This window comes from Micromys minutus, assembly GCF_963924665.1.
Source record: "Micromys minutus genome assembly, chromosome: 27".
NCBI classification, from domain to species: domain Eukaryota; kingdom Metazoa; phylum Chordata; class Mammalia; order Rodentia; family Muridae; genus Micromys; species Micromys minutus.
The window spans coordinates 16,900,641-16,919,066 of record NC_137962.1 but is presented as its reverse complement, the minus strand read 5'-3'; the positions used below and the strand labels follow the sequence as shown (position 1 = coordinate 16,919,066).

The 18,426-nt window shown below is 54.7% G+C and overlaps 1 protein-coding gene across 5 annotated transcripts in view; it reads right to left on the bottom strand.

The window, feature by feature from the left end:
- Positions 1 to 18,426, bottom strand: part of ADGRB1 (adhesion G protein-coupled receptor B1) — a gene marked incomplete at both ends in the record, with an annotated part of 58,499 nt that overhangs the window by 23,935 nt on the left and 16,138 nt on the right. For all 5 annotated transcript variants that reach the window (XM_080939908.1, XM_080939907.1, XM_080939911.1 and 2 more), the window contains 5 exons: positions 318 to 459; positions 14,062 to 14,105; positions 15,431 to 15,533; positions 15,703 to 15,778; positions 16,253 to 16,396. In XM_080939908.1, the coding sequence (XP_080796034.1) occupies positions 318 to 459; positions 14,062 to 14,105; positions 15,431 to 15,533; positions 15,703 to 15,778; positions 16,253 to 16,396 (509 nt within the window). The remainder of the gene's footprint in view (positions 1 to 317; positions 460 to 14,061; positions 14,106 to 15,430; positions 15,534 to 15,702; positions 15,779 to 16,252; positions 16,397 to 18,426) is intronic.

Here is an 18,426-nt window from a genome sequence, read left to right as displayed (position 1 = left end):
TCTGTTCTCTGGCAAGCCAAGCACAGGGGTCCACAGGCCCGCCTCCCAGCCCTAGTTCTAAGGTCTCCAAGGCCCCAGGCCTCCAAGGAGAGTGGAGACAGGACCCACCTGACAGTCACTTACTAAGGGTCTCTAAACTCCACACTGCCACCCACCAGGCTCCCACTCACCATCTCCAGGACTTCAACGGGACACTGTGGCTGCCAGACGCTGAGACCCCTGGTGGGGGCCGGGCCTGGCCCTGCGCCTCCCGCCCGCCCGCGCTCACGTCCCCGCCCGCGTCCCGCGCCCCGAGCCCCCCGGCGCCCGGGTCTCACCGCGTCGGCGCTGAGCTGGGCTAAGATGGCGAAGGTGGAGAGCCGGTCACACAGGCAACGCGTCCGGAGGGCATCGAGGGGCACCGTGCGGCAGCCGCGCCACGACCAGGGCCCGAGCTGCGGGGGGGCGGAGGAGGAGGGTCTGCGGGCGGCGGGACGGGAGACAGCGTCAGCGGCGGCGCGCGGGCCCCGCGCCCGCCCGGCCCGGCCCGGCCCGCACCTGCGCCCGCCGCGCGACCGCCCCGCCGCCAGGACCCGCCGCCCCGGCGCCCATGGCCGCGCTCTGCACCGCCCGCCGCGCGCTGGAGACGCGGAGCGCGGCCCGCGGGAGCGCGGCCCGCGGGAGCGGCGGGAGGGAGGCGGGAGCTGGCCCGGGGCCCGGCCGCCCCGCCCGCCAGCTTGCCCGGCCGCGAGCCCGCGCGAGCCCGAGGCCCTGGCGCGAGGACGCGCGAGGGGCCGCCCCGGAGTACCCCAGCCTCACAGCCCAGGGCTCTCCGGAGCTGGTGACCTTGGGATGGCTCCATCCCGCGCCGCTATGCGGCCGCATCCTCCAGGACAGGCGGCCTGGGTATCTGCGGCTCCAAGTCCCGGGTTAGCGCAGCCCTCCCTGCAGGGAGCTGGCCAGCTGCTGGAAACTTCCCTTAGCGCGCTGACCCCGGCCCCTCCTGCTGCCTCCAGGCCTCCGCTGGCCCCATTTCAGTTAGGCAAAGTGCTAGCTATATTCTGGGTGTACCAGGATCTGAAGGATTCCAGCAAAATACCCCCTCCTCCCCTTTCTACCTCCCATGGGGCCTACCAGGCAGTTCTCTCAACAGAAAGTTGCCAGCTTCCATCATCCTTCAAACCTCTGGCCCTGGGGCTGAGCTTGCCCTGCAAGAAGTGCCAGGGGCACCTTTTTGGAACTCAGTCCTGCTCCTGTCCCAGAAGCACCCCAGGATTTGGGTTATCCAGAGTCCCAGGTGGGAGTGGTCTCTTGAACCCAAGGCCAGGAAGACTTTTACCCTTTCCCAGTCCAAGGCTTTGGGAGGCCAGCCAGATGTCCTCTCTGTGCACCCAGGAAGCCTTTAGATTGTAGCTTCCATTCCTAGCCAGAACAATGGCCAGAGGCATTTTCCAGGCCACCTCCACAGTGCCAGTGAAGGCTATAAAATCCATAGGCAGGAATGGGCCTGCCTATCTAAACGTGCAGTGGGTTTTCTTTGGTTGCTTTCCCTGGTGGCATTGGAGAACTGCCCTGTGCCCAGCCAGCACTGGCTGCACATACATGCTAAGAAAAAAAAGACTAGCCAGATACCTGTGTTCCAACAGTACCTCAGCTACACCCTACCTGCAGGAGCACAGTTACTTTTACCCCTTTGCCTCAGTTTCCTTGTCTCTAAAGAGGGGATGGATCCTAACTCAGCACAGGGCTGCACAACTCAGTGCCTGACTGGAATACACGCTGGCAGCCAAGAGCAGCTTCAGCCGTCAGGAATCTAGGCCCTCCCTTAATTCCCAGTGACTCCTTCCTTCCTTCCCCCTCTTCTCAACAACCCAGTGAGTCAGGCCCAGGGAGACAGGACCCACAGCATCTGCATCTCCCTCGGGGTCCCTCTACCCCTCAGAAAGAATCAGTCCAGAGAAGCCTGTCTTAGGTTATGGGCTAGTGGAGGAGCCACTGCTCTGAGCTGTGTGAGCTCCTCTCCATTCCCAGTGCTTGTTACCTCACTCTGAGATGGCGTGCAATCCGAGTTAGCCCATGAATGGCTCATGAATGCCAGGATTGGAGGTCCAGGCTTCTACCTGAGGGCCCTCTTTTTCCACAGCAAGAGCAATAATAGAGCAGATAGAGGCGGAAGAAAGGTCCTCCAGTTGCAGGATCTTTGCCCTCAGGAAAGCCTCTGAGCCTTGAGACCCTGTCCCATCAGAACTTTGCAGGTCCCCAAAGGGCAGTCACAGTATCAACTCCAGGGAACGGAGACTACCACCCCTCAAGTAGTCTTTCCACTAGCCTATTACTGCACACCTAGCACCCCACATCCCTAGTTATAGCCCAAGAGGGCAGGAAAGAAAATGTGAGTTCCCCCAAAGCCCCTTGCTCTGAACAACACCCCAGATTCTGCACCATCCCCCAGAGATTTCCTGTGATCGTGCTTGTATGCCAGACCTGCCTCTGGCTAATTCCTTCCATGCCCGCCCTTCAGGTCAAGAGCCACGGGGCCCTGGTTCTCATTGTGCCTCTCTCAAGGTTAGGAGTGACAAAGGGACAGTCTCAAGCCACAGACAACAGACCAGACACAGAAGGCCAGCACATACTAACAAATGTCATCAGCATGCACATATTCCAAGAAAACCCTGTGTGCCGGGCCGGCATGCCACCACTGGCCTGTCCACGCTGCTGGCCGTGTGGCTCCTCTTTAGAACAGGACACTGAACTCTTAGCTATTGTACCTGCCTGATGGTTGCTGGGAAGACTTCAGAGGACAGCATCCTAGGTGGGGTGAGGGGAGTTAGGCTGGCAGCCTGACAAAATCCCAGACACCCTGTCGGCTCCAGAGGGCGCCAGGCTGACCACTGCTGGCCACCACCTAGGACACCGACAGCCTGAGAACCAGAGCTGCCCAGGACCTCTGCTGTGGCACCAATTAGATTAGCCTCCCAGGGGCAGGGGAGGAGTGTCTGCCGCCTTACCCAGTTGAGGGTCACCAGGGCCAGACTCTCCAGTTCCAGGCTGTGGGAAGCAGGGAAGGTACCTGTGTGGACCCAGGGAACCAGGAGCCAGCCAGGCTTGGCATGGAAAGAGGGCAGAACTAGCCTCTGTAAGCTGCCCAGACTGCCATATGGGCCCGCCTCTGCCTGCCTACCTCTCTAGTCAAGTGCCACGTGTGTTAGGAGTATCGTGGGCACCCCACGTGCAGCCCAGGGACAAGTCCTCTCCTCACCTCCCTCCCCAGCTTCCGCTCTGCTCTGAGGCACCTGTGTGTTTCATCTCCCATTCTGTGCCACAGCCTCAGGTCAGCTTTGTAGACACAAAAAGGAAACTGTGCGGGTGCAGCTGACCACACAGCAAGATGGCAGTGGGGCCTAGATTCCAGCTTCTCTCTACTGCTGCCCCCAACTGTCCCCATCTGAACCCTGGCTGAAAGTAGATCTGATCAGCAACCCAGAATCCAGACGGGCCCCAGGACAGGAGAAGAGCTTAATCTGCAAAGCCACGGAGCTACTCCCAAAGCCCTGGACCACAGGCATTTCAGCACAAGTGTGAAGATTACCCTAGTTAGTGGATTCTTGTACTTTTGACCCCCTACCTGTTGAAGGTGGGAAAAAGCCCCCACCCACCCCACTTCCAGAAAATGTTGGTTCCTAACATCTGGAAGTTCTTCCCCAAGCCTGACTGAAAGCCACCCTGCTGCACGAATCTCTACTCTCAGTTGCAGCACACATAGGCTTCCCTTTCTCTCTTGCTTGCAGCTCCCACAGTGGAGGCTGTTGCCACCTGTCCTCTGAGCCTCAGAAATGTGATCTGGGTCATCCAGCCAAGTCCCTATCCTGGACCAGGACTAAGGAATCTGGGCCAGTCATACCTGCCCCCCGCCCCATGTCCTGCCAACAGATCCAGAACTAGGGAAGGAGCAAGGCCAGTGACACCCTTCTGGACACAGAAGAAAAAGGGGATCATAATGAGTAAGCCCTCCTGTGTAGGTTGAGGCCTGCCACCTTCAGACAGGTCCCAGGACAAATCTGGATACTCTCCACCTCTCCATATGCCACTAATGACCTTTCTCCAGCATGGAAATTCTATTTGGCTCCTGCCATGATGCCCATTGATATATAGTCACCACACATGGCCCTGAGGCAATTCCTGTCACTACACTTCTAACGACCCCCTGGCCTGATTCAACTTCCTCTACCCCAACCAGCACAGGTCCTGATAGGTCACAGTCACCCGCTGCCTAGCAGTCATATTTGTAGGGTAGGGAATCCAGTACAGACACCAGGCAAGTAAGGCAGAAAAAAAAGATAAAAGCCCCGTTAGGCTCCGTGGACACCACTCACTCACTCTGTCCGTGGGAAATGTGTCCATTCCCTGCCTCCCCAGTGCCTGCAGTTCACCTGGCCTAGCAGCCTCTGTCCGGGTGGTTGCTTCCTGCTGCCCTGGCCCTCCAAGGGAACCTGATGGGACCTACCACCAGCTGGCTTCTGCAGCCACAACTCCCGCTGTAGCCTCCAAGCCAGTGTAGCCCTGCTTCATTTAACCCTCAACTCCCAGAGCAGAGCCACAACCCTATCCCCAGGTCCCAGAGACAGCGATACAAGAAAGAGATTCATTACCACTCGACTGCCCAGCATCCTTCTACAGGGACCTCCAGTAGTGTCCCAAAGAGGTGGACCCAACAAATTAGGAACACCCTGAGGGGATATCCCTGCAGATGGCCACACACTCAGCTTCTGGTCCTTGCTCTCTTAGTACCTGCCAGCCCAGGAGAAGTGAACAGAGATTCCTGACCCTACCCAGATCGGAGCTCAGCTGCCTGCTCACCAGTGGGGGTATGCAGTAACCTGTACTCGTTTAGAGAATAATAAATTCTTCGAGGAACACAAGGGGACAGTATGCAGAGCGCATGGAGCCCACCACCCACCAGCTAAGCAAGGGCCCTACTGCATCGTGATGCCTCCCGCCAGCCCACGAGCAGGTGCTATTATGGGACTGTGCCTGTCGGGGTCCCCTTGGATCTGATGGGCTAATTCACACCCCAGTATGACTGACTCATCGGGTGTCCACCCACGGGGTATAAAACAGCCAAGAGTGGGCACGGTGCACCCCAGTGGGGGATCTTAGGCTCTGGGCAGGGGCGGGACCGAAGCCTCTGCAGTTGAGGAGCTCCCAACTGGCCCTTTGAGAACCCTCATGAGCCAGCTTCCATCTGTACCCCAGAAATCAACTCCCCTGACACATCTCCATCCCAGGTTGCAGCCTGTTTAGTCACACTTCTGCCACCGGGTGTGCCCATTTCTCGGAGCCATCTACCGACTTCTCACTCCACATCAAGATGGCTGCTGCTGCTTCCAGAAGGCCTACTCGGATGATCTAGCTCTGTCTTTTCTCCCCGTGAGAGCCTAGCCTCGGGGTCATCCCACCCTGCTGCTGAGTTGACACCCCTCCAGTGCTGTTTCTGAGACTCTAGTCCTGGCCCGGCTTACTGAGATCCAAACACCTTGAGTCCGGTGCCCTTGACTAAAGAGATGTGGCCACCCGATCCCTTCTTTGCACCTCAGATCTGTGCAGGGCCTTTGGGGTTTCTCCTGTTCCCCCCACCCAGATGCCAGTCTCTTCTCCCCTACCTGGCGCCAGACACTGCACTGGGGCTTCTGGCCTCAGATTGTCCCCCTCCATGCCTAGTGGCTCCTCTTGGGTTACCCAGGCAGGGCATATAGGTCATGGCTGTCTCTGGGACAGAGTGGGGAACCTAAGGACAGTAGACACTGACTCCACAGTCTGGCAAAAATTACCTGCCCTGGAAAACAGGGTTCTGCTGACTGCACCTGGCTCAAAAAGGTGCTTGATGCCCACCCTGAGCCCTGTCTCTCCCCTAGGTTGCTGTCTGTGGCTTCTACAGACACCTCTACTGGCCTGTCACCCCCTGGCAGTCAAGAGGCTACTGTCCAGATGCCATAGCCCTCAGACCCTATCATTTGGATGACTGCTGAGCTAGACCCTTGCTGGGCACTGAGCACTCTTGGTATTTTCCCCGAGGTCCATCGGGGGGATAATCCATACCCCATGGCTACCCTAACCAACCCATCTTCATCTACAAGACATCTTTCTAGACTTCCATGTGTAAGCCTTCCTCTCCTACTCGACCTGTCTTGTCCATATGGTCACTATGGCTTAATTCCTGACTTATACCATGAAGAAGGGAGCTAATGACCATGGGGGGAGACTGCAAATCTTTCCAGAGACAGCCCCCTACCACAATACCTATGCCCACCACCAAGACATTGAGCAAAACAAGGCCAATAGCATCGGCAGTCAGTGTTTACCACCAGTGACATCATCACCACGCCACACTCCACTACCTCCACCACCTCTACCACTGCTTCCATGTTACCAAAACCACCTCTGTGACCGCCACTACCATGTCCTTACCACTACCCGCATGGCTACCACCACCATCACTGACACTTCCATCCCTGTCACATCACCACACCACCATCACCACCACCTCCACAATCACCAATGTATCGCCGACCCCCACCCCCGCCCGGTCACCACATCTCTGATCCCACGTCCACACCCACCACCGCATCCCCAACACCATCCCACCTCCATAACCACTGTCACATCAAGACACCACCTCTACAGTCACCACGGCATCACCACTACCCCTTTCCTGGCCACTGCCATGTTCTGAGACCCCTCCCTCTGTGGCCACCATCATGTGACAACCTTCACCTCCATGGCCAGCCCCACATTTCCAGCATGCCTCTTACATCAAGACCATCCATTACCTCTGCCACCATCAGCATCCCATCACCAAGATCACCCATCACCCCATCATTACTAACAGAAGTGTTGCTGCCATGATTACCACCACTGTGTTATCGACATGCCCCTCCACAGTGCCACCACTCCCATCCACAGCAACTATCACAGCAACGTCCCTAGGTTCACCAGCAACAGCAGCACGGATCACAGAGCCATAACTGCCACCACCCTGTCACCTGTACCTCTCTTACCATCCCATTCATTCCTCAGTGCCCTAGCTCCAGCAAGTACTTTTCAGTTCCTCTCAACAGAGACATTACCCAGCCTTCCTCCTCCCTCATCAATGCATCCTCTGGCCAGCACCAGCATCACCTACATCAGCACAGACATCATCACCACGTCCACAAGTGCAGTCCATAGCATGCATCAACCATGCCGGGACCATCTGCACCAGCCAAAGCTCCACAGCATGGCAGCTTTGCTTCCTTCAATGCGCTGCTCTTCCCGGGCACCCCTGCTTACCATGAGCATGCTACTGCCTTGCCACCCACGTCAGCCTGTCTTGAGGATGGACGTTGCCCCCCAAAATTCAACAGTATTCTTCATCTTGATGCACCCAGCACAGTGCTGGTGCATGATCCTCCCTCTGGAGCCTCGGTGTGCTCCCTGACAGACCAGGGCAGTAAGAGCAGACAGACAGACAGACCTCATGATTGCCGTCGCCACTACCACCCTCCTTGCTGCACCTCACTGTTCACCTGATCCAGAAGACCTGGTCACCTCCATCATTCAGACACTTCCAGGTGAGGACCAGGAGCAGGATCCCACACCACCCAAACCTCGAGCTAACTGGAAAGTGCTTCCATTGTGTTTTCCTTTCCATGCGCCCTGCAATCTGAGAACAGAGGCCACACCGATTCTGCCTTTCCTAAGTCATGTCTGAGGCCAGAGAACCTAGTCTTCACATCTAAAAAGAGGTATGGTGATTACAGAAAGGAACCCCCAGGCCTGGGCAGCCACTTCCCTGCCCTGTATGCTCTCTGCCTCATTTCCTACCCCCTTCTCCTTGCATTTCCACCAACTCCAATTGCACTCTGTTAGGCTTCTGTGCACCCTGTGCTGTGGCCTTGGATGCCCACACTCTTCTACCAAGGCACACGCCAGACAGCCAGCATGCCCTGCTGGCCTATGGGACAGCACTGTGTCTGTGAGGCTTACTGTTGTCCTTTGGGATACCTTCTGACCCTCAGCACATCATCAAACATGACAACAGCCCATTTCATAGGTGTAGAAAACAGGGCTATACATGACAGAAGCTTGCCCATGTAATCAGGTAGTCACACAAAGGCCTCTGGACAGGTACAGGCCAGGGTTCACTTGTAGTGGGCATTAGGAGCTTACATCTCCCACTGGCTCAGTCTTGGAAGTGGATGGGAACATTGCAGACAAAAGCCCAGCAGTCTGGGACAGGTGGAAACCTACAGGACAAGTGGCTCCCTGGAGTGGCAAAGGATGATGGGAAAGCCCTTCAGCTCTGCCCCAACTCAAATCCTCCATCCACTGAAGATCCTGCTTTGCCACGTTTCGAGGGAAGCAACTGCAGGGCTAGTATCAAGGTAAGGCTTCTTGTAGAAAGCTCACACTTGTAATCCCAGATGAGGCAGAAGAACTGCCATGAGTGTCAGACCACCTGAGTTACTGAATATGGTCCTGTCTCCAAGAGGGAGAAAAGAAGAGAGGAGACAAAGGAGTGTGGGGTGATAAGGAAGAAGGCAAGTCAGGCAGGGGCAATATGGTGAAGACGGGTACATCCCTAGCCTTAGGACCCTACAGAGTCCTGAAAGTAAGTCCCTCCTCTTCCTGTCCCATTATAGAGACTTGAGAACTGAAGCTTGGGCTTACATAGCAAGTGTGGGCAGAATCAAGCACTCTGTAGGTGGAAAAGGTTGGATTATGGGATCCCACAGATTTGCAGGCCTCAGGACAGGACCCAGGCTAGTGCCCAGGGGTACCCTGTTGGGTGTATTCAGGGGCAGGTGTTGGGAGGGGACCTGGGCTACAAGTCTTTGTCCTGTGTTCAAGGAATAAATGATAAAGTTAATGAATGAGTAGGTGAATTATCACTCTCCCCAGGAGAAGGTAACCTCATTAAGAGGGGGCACACTTATATCTAGGACAACATTTGTCACAAGGCCACTATGTGTCTTCTAGTCACAAGAAGATAGGAGCCCTTATAAAGGCAGGTTCGGGACAATGGATGCTGCAGCCAAATCAAATTCTGGGTGGGGTGAAGATCTTGTTTCTGTATGTGCCTCAATGACCCTGTGTACCCCCTCCAGCTCTCCAGCCCAGAGGCCCCTGTAGGAATCCACCTTAAATTCACCCTGCCCTGCTCTCTTTTGTCTACTTTGCATCAATAGGAACAAGCACAATGAAGATTGACAGGTACAAGTGGCCCTGTCAATGTTACCTGCCCTCTCCAAGGAGATGGACTTTTAAAGGGGCAGACTCTTGGGCTGGGCAGTGGTGACACACACCTTTAACACCAGAACTTGGGAGGCAGAGGTAGGCAGATTGCTGAGTTTGAGGCCAGCCTGGTCTATGGAGTGAGCTCTAGGACAGCCAGGGCTACACAGAGAAACCCTGTCTCAAACAAACAAACAAACAAACAAAAAGAGGGGGCAGACTCCTAAGATGCCTTTGTCAGGGTGTCCAGAGAGGGTCACTGAACGTAGTACTGGGCTCAGTGGGAACCTTCAAGCCTAAGGTCAGGCTCTTTGGCTGTGACCCTGGCTGACAAAGGACAGTGAGGCAGGAGCTTTGTGAGAGAATGGGTGGACCTGGCAGATTCACCCAGAAAAGGGTCAAGAGTTTGAAAAAGAATGCCCTGGAGAGGGACAGCCCTATCAATGCCTGAAGTCAGAGCTCAGGCTTTTCTGTATTACAAGGGCCCACTTCCTGTGACATCTGGTCCCTTTTCAGGCACCTGCTTGTCCTCTGGATGACTCTGGATCTCATCCTCCATTCAGTCATCCACCCTGTCACCCCGCGGTCTACACCTCACTCCACCCCATTCCTGAGCCCCTGCTCATCCATCTCGCCCTGCTTCCTGATGCCCATTTCCACACATTGGTTCTCATTCTAACAGGTGGCTAGGAATACACATGTGACTGTCACTGTCCCCCTAATGGAGACACACAAAGCTGGGGCTCTCTGGGGGATGCAGCACTGCCAGTATATTCCAGCAAGGACTCCCCTCCTCCTCATGTCCTATCCCAGGTTCTCAGTCACTGGCCGTCCTTCTCTAGGAGGGTAGAGACAGAGCCATTGAACCCTGTTGCCAACATAGAGTTCAAGACCCAGATTCAGTGACAAAGACGACAGACATTACATAAGGATAGGGTTACATCAGTGGCTCTGAACAGAAGTTTAAGGCATGTAGACAGACATCTCCAATGTGTACAATACCAGAGTCCTAGCAGGTATGTGGATATTTCTAAAGTAAAGGGAGGAAGAGGGTCTACACTGTAGGTGAGAGCCTCTAAGTTGCTCTCTAGAGGAATGTGTCACACTATCAACTGTCACATGTGACTGGAAGAGAGGGTGATCCTCGAAGCATGTGTCATACATGGAATGAGTTTCAACAAACATAAATGATTCCAACAGAGACAAAGAGCAGGGCTCATTCTAGGTCCAAGATCAGGCAGGGTTCAGTGTGTGAGGGCCAGCATCCAGTGTGTGACCAGGGACAGGGCTCAGTGTGTGACCAGGGTTAGAGTTCAGTGTGTGACCAGGGACAGGGATCAGTGTGTGACCAGGGACAGGGCTCAGTGTGTGACCAGGAACAGGGCTCAGTGTGTGACCAGGAACAGGGCTCAGTATGTGACCAGGAACAGGGCTCAGTGTGTGACCAGGAACAGGGCTCAGTGTGTGACCAGGAACAGGGCTCAGTGTGTGACCAGGAACAGGGCTCAGTATATGACCAGTGACAGGGCTCAGTGTGTGACCAGGGTTAGAGTTCAGTGTGTGACCAGGGACAGGGATCAGTGTGTGACCAGTGACAGGGCTCAGTGTGTGACCAGGAACAGGGCTCAGTGTGTGACCAGGGACAGGGCTCAGTGTGTGACCAGGAACAGGGCTCAGTGTGTGACCAGGGACAGGGCTCAGTGTGTGACCAGGGTTAGAGTTCAGTGTGTGAACTGGGACAAAGCTCAGTGTGTGACCAGGGACAGGGCTCAGTGTGTGACCAGGGTCAGAGCTCAGTGTGTGACCAGGGACAGGGCTCAGTGTGTGACCAGGGACAGGGCTCAGTGTGTGAACTGGGACAGAGCTCAGTGTGTGACCAGGGTTAGAGTTCAGTGTGTGAACTGGGACAAAGCTCAGTGTGTGACCAGGGACAGGGCTCAGTGTGTGACCAGGGACAGGGCTCAGTGTGTGACCAGGGACAGGGCTCAGTGTGTGAACTGGGACAGAGCTCAGTGTGTGACCAGGGTTAGAGTTCAGTGTGTGAACTGGGACAAAGCTCAGTGTGTGACCAGGGACAGGGCTCAGTGTGTGACCAGGGTCAGAGCTCAGTGTGTGACCAGGGACAGGGCTCAGTGTGTGACCAGGGACAGGGCTCAGTGTGTGAACTGGGACAGAGCTCAGTGTGTGACCAGGGACAGGGCTCAGTGTATGACCAGGAACAGAGCTCAGAGTATGACCAGGATTAAAACTCAGAACATGGACAAGGTAGGGGCCCAGAGTCGAGTCTTACTGAGATCAGGATCAGCACTCAGTGTATGATAAGAATTAGTATTCAGTGTGTAAGCTAGATCAAGGCTTAGTGTATGAGCAGGATCTATGCTCAGCATTGCAGAGTTATGAATATAAATGGGTGACTAAGGTTAGGGCTCAGTGTGTAACCAAGATCAGGACTCAGTTTGTGATGAGAGTCAGCATTTGGTGTCTGAACAGGAGCTTGGTGTGTGACTAGTGTTAACACTTGTCCTGTGACCATATGAGCTTTTGGCCAGAACTAGAACTCAGTGTCCTAGTGAGGGTCAACACTCAGGTCTGACCAGTGTGTGGTCTCAGTCCATCTCTAGTTGGGGGTCAGGACTCTGCTCTAGATTAGCATGGTTTGGTTATGGGTCACAAGTACAGTACAAAAAGGTCACCCTCTATCAGGTAGCAGTCACGGTACGCTTTCCTCTCCCCCAGTGGCCAGGCCATCCCTTGTCCCCTAGACTTATTCAGAAGCCAAGCACAGGCCACACCAGGCAGGTCAGGCACCCTGGTGGGAGTAGGCGGCTGCCCTGCCCCCTTCAGGCAGATAGGAAAACACTCACATTTACACATCACAGTAAAAGTAGTGACCACAAACTGTAGGCGGAAGCATGGGGCGGGAGAAGGGTGGCTAGGGTTTGGAAAAGTTACAGAAGCCAGCCTGTCCACCACCCAGTCCTCTAGCCTCGGCTCAAGAGTTCTAGATGCCTGTTTCTCCTCAGATTGAATACTCTCCTTAATCACCACTGGGCTTCCTGCTGGTTGTAGTCTCTGAAGTCCTTGTTAATCTGTAAGTGGGGGTGGAGGAGTGATCTCAGGATGTACTTGTGTCTCTGCCTAGATGTGGGCCACTCAACTGAATAGGTACAATTCTGCTCTCTTGGGGCCTGACCGTCCATGGTCCAGTTCTCTGGGGCTGGGGCAAAATGGTGAAGCCGAGGTCACTACCTGCAGCTGTAAAAATAGGGCAGGTGGAGGCCACAGTAACTTATAGCATCTGAAGGCTCACCGGGTCCTTTAGCTGCCCTGATCCCACCCAATATCAGGCAGCTGCCAGCTCCAAGGACAGGAGCCTCAACTTATGGGGTGCCTAATGGGCTACTGCACGGTGGGGGGACAGTGTCCTTGACTTATCTGGGAAGTCAGAAACATTGATGGACTATCCCCACCAGGGGGCTGGTCTTTACATTACTAGGAAGAAGGAGGGCTCTGCAAGGAGCCACTATGAACTAAGGAGGTGAACAGATTGGTCACCCCTCAGAAACCCACTGCACAGAAATCAGCCTCCTCCACAACACACACACACACACAGAGGCCACTATGCCCCTGCTTGGGAAGGTGCCACACAACCTGTTGCAGATGCTGCTGGCCTCCTGTTGGTGTAGGACAGGACCTGACACCCATTTGGACCGACACTTTTACTGTGCATCATCCCTCTTCCCTGGGACACAGAAAATGATAACTGGGACCTTGGGACAGTCATCAGTGGTCACAGTCAAGAGAAGATGGGTGGTAGATGACTATTCCAACATGATAGCTAACTGTTCACCATCATCACCTCTTTCTCCTGCCTCCTGCCCAGGCTTCTCCAGCCTCCCTGAACCCTCTAAGCCTTCCTACTGGTGCTGGGGTTACACCTCTCTTGGAACTTTCTTCACCTCCAAAGCCAGTCACTTGAGGGACCTACCCAGAAGCCTAGGACACACCCATAAGTAAACAACCTACAGCCCCTATGCTTGCTACACACACTGCCAGTACCCGGGACCACTTGAGTTCCCATGCCACCCAGCCCGGGAAGGGAACAAGGTCTCTGTTCCTTACCTCTAACCAGACCATCCTAAACACATGCCAAGGCCCAAGGGCACAGGCCCACCTCCAGGCCTCCCCCAAGCCTTCAGCCCAAGCAAGTCCCTGGTTTCCATGAACACTATTTCAGCCTGCCACATACTTTCTCCCTCAGGAGGTCCTTCCCCACCTCCCCGACATTTCACCTGGGCCTCTTATTCCAGCCAGGAGGCCCCATTCATTGACAGAGTGCCCAGGTGCAGGCTGATGACCACTATGCACTTGAAAAGGCCTGAGCACAGGGCTCAGGGTCATATGATGCTGCCAGGGACACCTAGAGCCCTCCCCCCACCTGATCTCTCAGGGTCTTCAACCCGAAGCTGTCTTAATCCACACAGCCACATTCCTGATTCTCAGTGTTTGACACCGGCAAACCACCAACCCAACAACTGGACAGAATACCCCAAATCCCCCACTTCAGCACCTAGCTAGGACACATCTCTCTGGCCCTCCTCCCCTGAGCCATGGACTTCCCAAGGAGAGTAAGGAGGACAGGCCAATTGGTTCTGAAGCCAGACCTGAGCAGAAAGAAAGGGAGGACCATGCAGATGTGGTCCAGGGGATGGTGGTTCCATCACCTTTAACCCACCCTCCACTACCCAAGCATGCTGCAAGCTCCTCCCACCGTCCTAGAACCCCAGGGCTACTAAGCCCAAAAGGACTTACCCATCTGTCTCATCCCACAAGATACAGGTCTGGTTGGTAGTGCCCTAAGAGATAAGAAAGGGAGGTTAGGGCCACTGCCATATTTAGCCCCAAACTAGGTCACTGAATCCACTCATGGGGACACTACACACGCTGCTGGTGCCATTCCCCAAAAGATTGCATTGTGTAAGGGGAGAAAAAAAAAACCCTGAAGTTCAGAGCACAGAGAAGTGGTTTTAAGTCAGTGAAGCCTGGCTCTTCTCCTCCACTCCCCATGCCCAACACATGGCTTCAGTTCCTGTCCAGACCCCATGATAGGGCTAGACTGAAGGACAAAGCCAGGTCTTCTGGGGAAGTGGTAGATTTGCCTAAGGGAGAGGAGGAGGAGGAGGTAGCTGCCCTGTCTCTGTCCTTGGACCTAAGGAGCTAAGGAGCAGTGCAGGGTACCATCCCTGTGAGAGCTACATGGCTCAGCCCTGGAGAGGTGGGAGCAACCACAGTGGGGTCTTTCTATGCTCACAGTGGCTACAGACCACAAAGATTCATGGGAATTACTTATCCTGTTTGATAAAGGAAGGAAGCCGAGCCACAGAGAAAGTAAACAACTCCAAGGTCACAAATTAAAAAAAAATAAGGATAGGCTTGAGTTCTTCCTGAGACTTCCCACATCCCTGGACTGAGGATTAGGACCTGACACTGCCATATCCTGGCTGAGTAATGCAGCTCTCTTACCCCCTTGGGGTTCTTACTCAACCCAACCGGAAGCAGAGACAGTGAGATGCAGGAGCCTCAGCTCAAGTCTCTAAAAAGCCATACAAGAGAACTAACAGCCACCAAGTTCTCCTCATGCCCATCAAGGTATCCAGGCATCCCTGGAGCTGGGGACCTGCCAGGGTCACACAGAAGTAGTGGCCTGGAGGTCTAGGGAGCTTTGGAAGGATGTTCCTGGCACTGTCATCCCAGAGGCCCTGAATGATGTGGCCTGATGGTCAGCCCTGACTGGCAGAAAGTGGCTCTCACATGTTCCCAGCAACCTGGGCAGGAAAGGGAGCAACTCCTAGGGGTTGGGAGACCTGGTTTATAGCCTGTCACACAGCTCTCAGGATGCTGGGTCATGGGCAGAGGAAATAGCAAGCAGATCCCCTCTGGGGATCAGAGTCTTGGGTGGAGACACAGGGCACATGGATAGGGTAGGGGCAGGTCAGAATGAGCATCCACATCTATCTGCTATGTGGCTCTGGGTGCTCAAAGACTCAGTTTCCTCACTTGGAATTCAGATGAGAGCCACTCTGCTTGTGACCCCAAAAGCTACTGCCTGAGAGGACTGTACGGGGATGCACTCAGAACTGTCGAAGGTGCCCGGGCACCCATACACATGGGCAGCACTCACATTGTACATGTGGGCAAACTCAATCTCCAAGGGTGTGAAGAGCGATCGAGGCGGGGGCTTCACAGTCACGGAGATGACCTTAGAGTTGAGGACAGTTGTGTTCCTGGAGACATCAAAGCAGCAAAGGCTGTCAGAGGTGTGGGGTGGCACCGAGCCAGCCTTGTAGCTCAGCCCCAGCTTCAGTGCATATCCCCAATACCACCATGCCCAGCTACCCGTCTCTTTCTGCCCATATGCAGTAGCTCAGGTTAGCCCCTTTCCAAGTCACCCACCTCTGCAGGGCTAGGAAGCTGCCCAAGTTTCGGTAGAGCACAGTACCAACCACGAACACAGATGAATCATCAGCTTCTAGAAGGGAGCACAGGTTACCCCAACCCTGTTATGCCCACTCCTCACCCACCGGCCTCCATTGTTTCATCTATACGGTCATGTCCAAGGTCCTGACAAGAGAAGGCATGTCCCACCACAGATGCAGAGGTGCAGCTGGGATCGCAGAGGGAGCTAGCTCATCTCCTCGAGTGACCTCACAAGAGATACAGGCAGGCAGAATACATTTCTTCTCCTGGGAACCCGTGTTCTTGTTGTTGAGCAGTCCACCCAACCCCTTCCACGCTGCTTAGTCTTCTAGCTCAGTATGTTTCCCCGGGGACTCTCCCATGGAGGAGAAGGAGAGCTTCTGGCAAGGAGATGGCCTCAGGAAAAGCAGGGAGTACCCGGGATCCTCCCTATAGCTGGAGACAATGCACTGAAGCCTACCAGAAAACATCTCAGGTTGATGAGGACCATGGTTCTTAGCAGGCCTAGCCCATTCCCAAGCCTCACCTGCCAGCCCTGTGGAAAACACACTCTTGGACACGGTGACCCTGTCCTCTGGCACCTTGGCCCAGTCTCCTGTGGCACGCCAGCCCTTCATAGGGAAGCTGATGTCGGTGGCCCCACTGGCCGGAAGCTTGTGGATGCTGAGCACTGAGGCAGGGCAGGGGGAACACAAACAGAGAATCACCTCCCTGGAATGCCAGCTGGGACCAAGGCAGTAGGTTTTGGTGCAAGACGGTGGCACAAGTTTCCTGAGGCTAAGGGTGGGCAGGGCCCACATGACCAGGTTTTTGTCAGGCATGAGCAATAAGCCTGTAGACCCTAACTACCATGCTTACTAGTTCCTCCACAGTCCCCCACTCCCACATGAGCAAAATCTCCAGAGTCATAAAGATGATCAGTAGGGACTGTATGAGACAGCAGGCCAGAATCCCTATAGGAAATCTTATCTTGGGGATTCAGACCCGACCAGGTCCTGTCCAGCCTGGTGAGTACTGAGACTCAAGCTCAGTCATTATGGTCAGGTGTCTTCTCTGGGCACAGAAATATCTAGGAACTAGGCACACATGGTGGTTCCTACCATCCCCCCCACCTCACTGGGGTCATGGGTCATACTCTGTATGGGAATATTACCCCCCTTTGTTGCCACCAGCAACAGTCCATGCCTCCATTCCATGCGCACACCCAGAAGGGGTCTGCTGCCCCCACACCCTCAGCACCTGTAATGTCCCTCCCTGCATGCAAACTCAGAACATGGGCCAAATAAGATAGTGTGCTCATTTCCCTGGGAAGCTCTCAGCACCAAAGGCCAATGGGTGCTGGCATTCAGAGGAAGGTTTGTCTGTCCCCACAGCCTCTGGAAGGCAGATATCTTAGAACACTATAGGAGATTCTTTGGGCTTCCAAGGCCTCAGAGTCCCAGGAGGGCAGAGCCAGGTGGGGAGGCTGCTGAGCCTGGCCAAGCAGGGTAGGCAGCACAGAGAAAAGGTGGAAAGGGCAGGGAGTATGGCTGGGGAGTGTAGCCAGAGCTCAGCAGTTCCTGCTCTTCCATAACTTTACAAGTAGCTGCCAGGCTATGTCAGTGGTTAAAGAGTCAAGTGTATGCCTAGAGTGGGCTACAGGGTATGAAAGGGAGCTAGGAAAGCCACCTCTCTTACAAGGGCCCTCCCACTGTCTCCCAACCTGTCTCCCTGGGCCTTCGATCATTGGGACAGTATGCAATTGTTGGGACAGTGTGTATGTGCTAGAGTAAGACAGGGTGGCAAACAGGATGTCCTCTGGGGTAGAAAAGGGACCGTCTTGCAGAGGTTGGTGCTAGTCTGGAGCCTGGTCTTGCGTGAACTGGGAGGGCTCTAAGGACTAGTTCTCCTGGCAGAGGCTTCCCATTCCCAGGCTAGGCTGCAGGAGGGTAACATCCTACCTGACTACTGCTGCCCTTCTCTCACTGAGACCTCCCATAAAAATAGAGAGACCCTATGCCTGAAGCTCAGTCACCTCACACACACACACACACACACACACACACACACTTGATAGAAGAAGAGGAGACTGGAGAGTCAACTCATCAGAAACCCTGGGGACAGGAAAAAAGAGGGACATATACCAGGAAGAGGGAGAGAGGGGAAGAAAGATTCTAGAAGTGGCAGAGAGCAGGGGGTGAGATCAGACTGTGGCAGCGGCCCCCTGAAAGATGACCCTGTGGGTAGAAGGCAGAGATGCACAGAGGTAGGATCATGTGAAAGGAGTAGAATCAGGGGCTCAGACCTAGGATTTTAGAGACATGCCTGGAGTGGCATGTCAGGACTTCTCTGGACTTGGGATAGCAGGCTCAGATGGACACTAGGGACTTTGGGCACAACTGGCTTCCAGGCCTTGAAAGAATGAGGTCAAACCATATTGCTTAGAAAGGCATGGCACTAAAGGCCCATGGAGCCTGGAATCTTGGCTGGAGGGTCAGGTAGGCAAGAGGCCTAGTGAGGAAAAGGGACACAGTTAGTCTGTAGTGCAAAGGGCCTAGAGGAGGTAGAGGAGGGAAGGAGGACTAAGACAGGTGTCAGGTCCAAGACCACAAAACATCAGTCTCATGATGGAAGAGTTGTGGTCAGAGCCAGTGAAAGAGTAAAAGCCAACTGTTTGGGGAGACTCAGAGTTTTGGAGTCCCATCTGTAGAGGGATGCAGA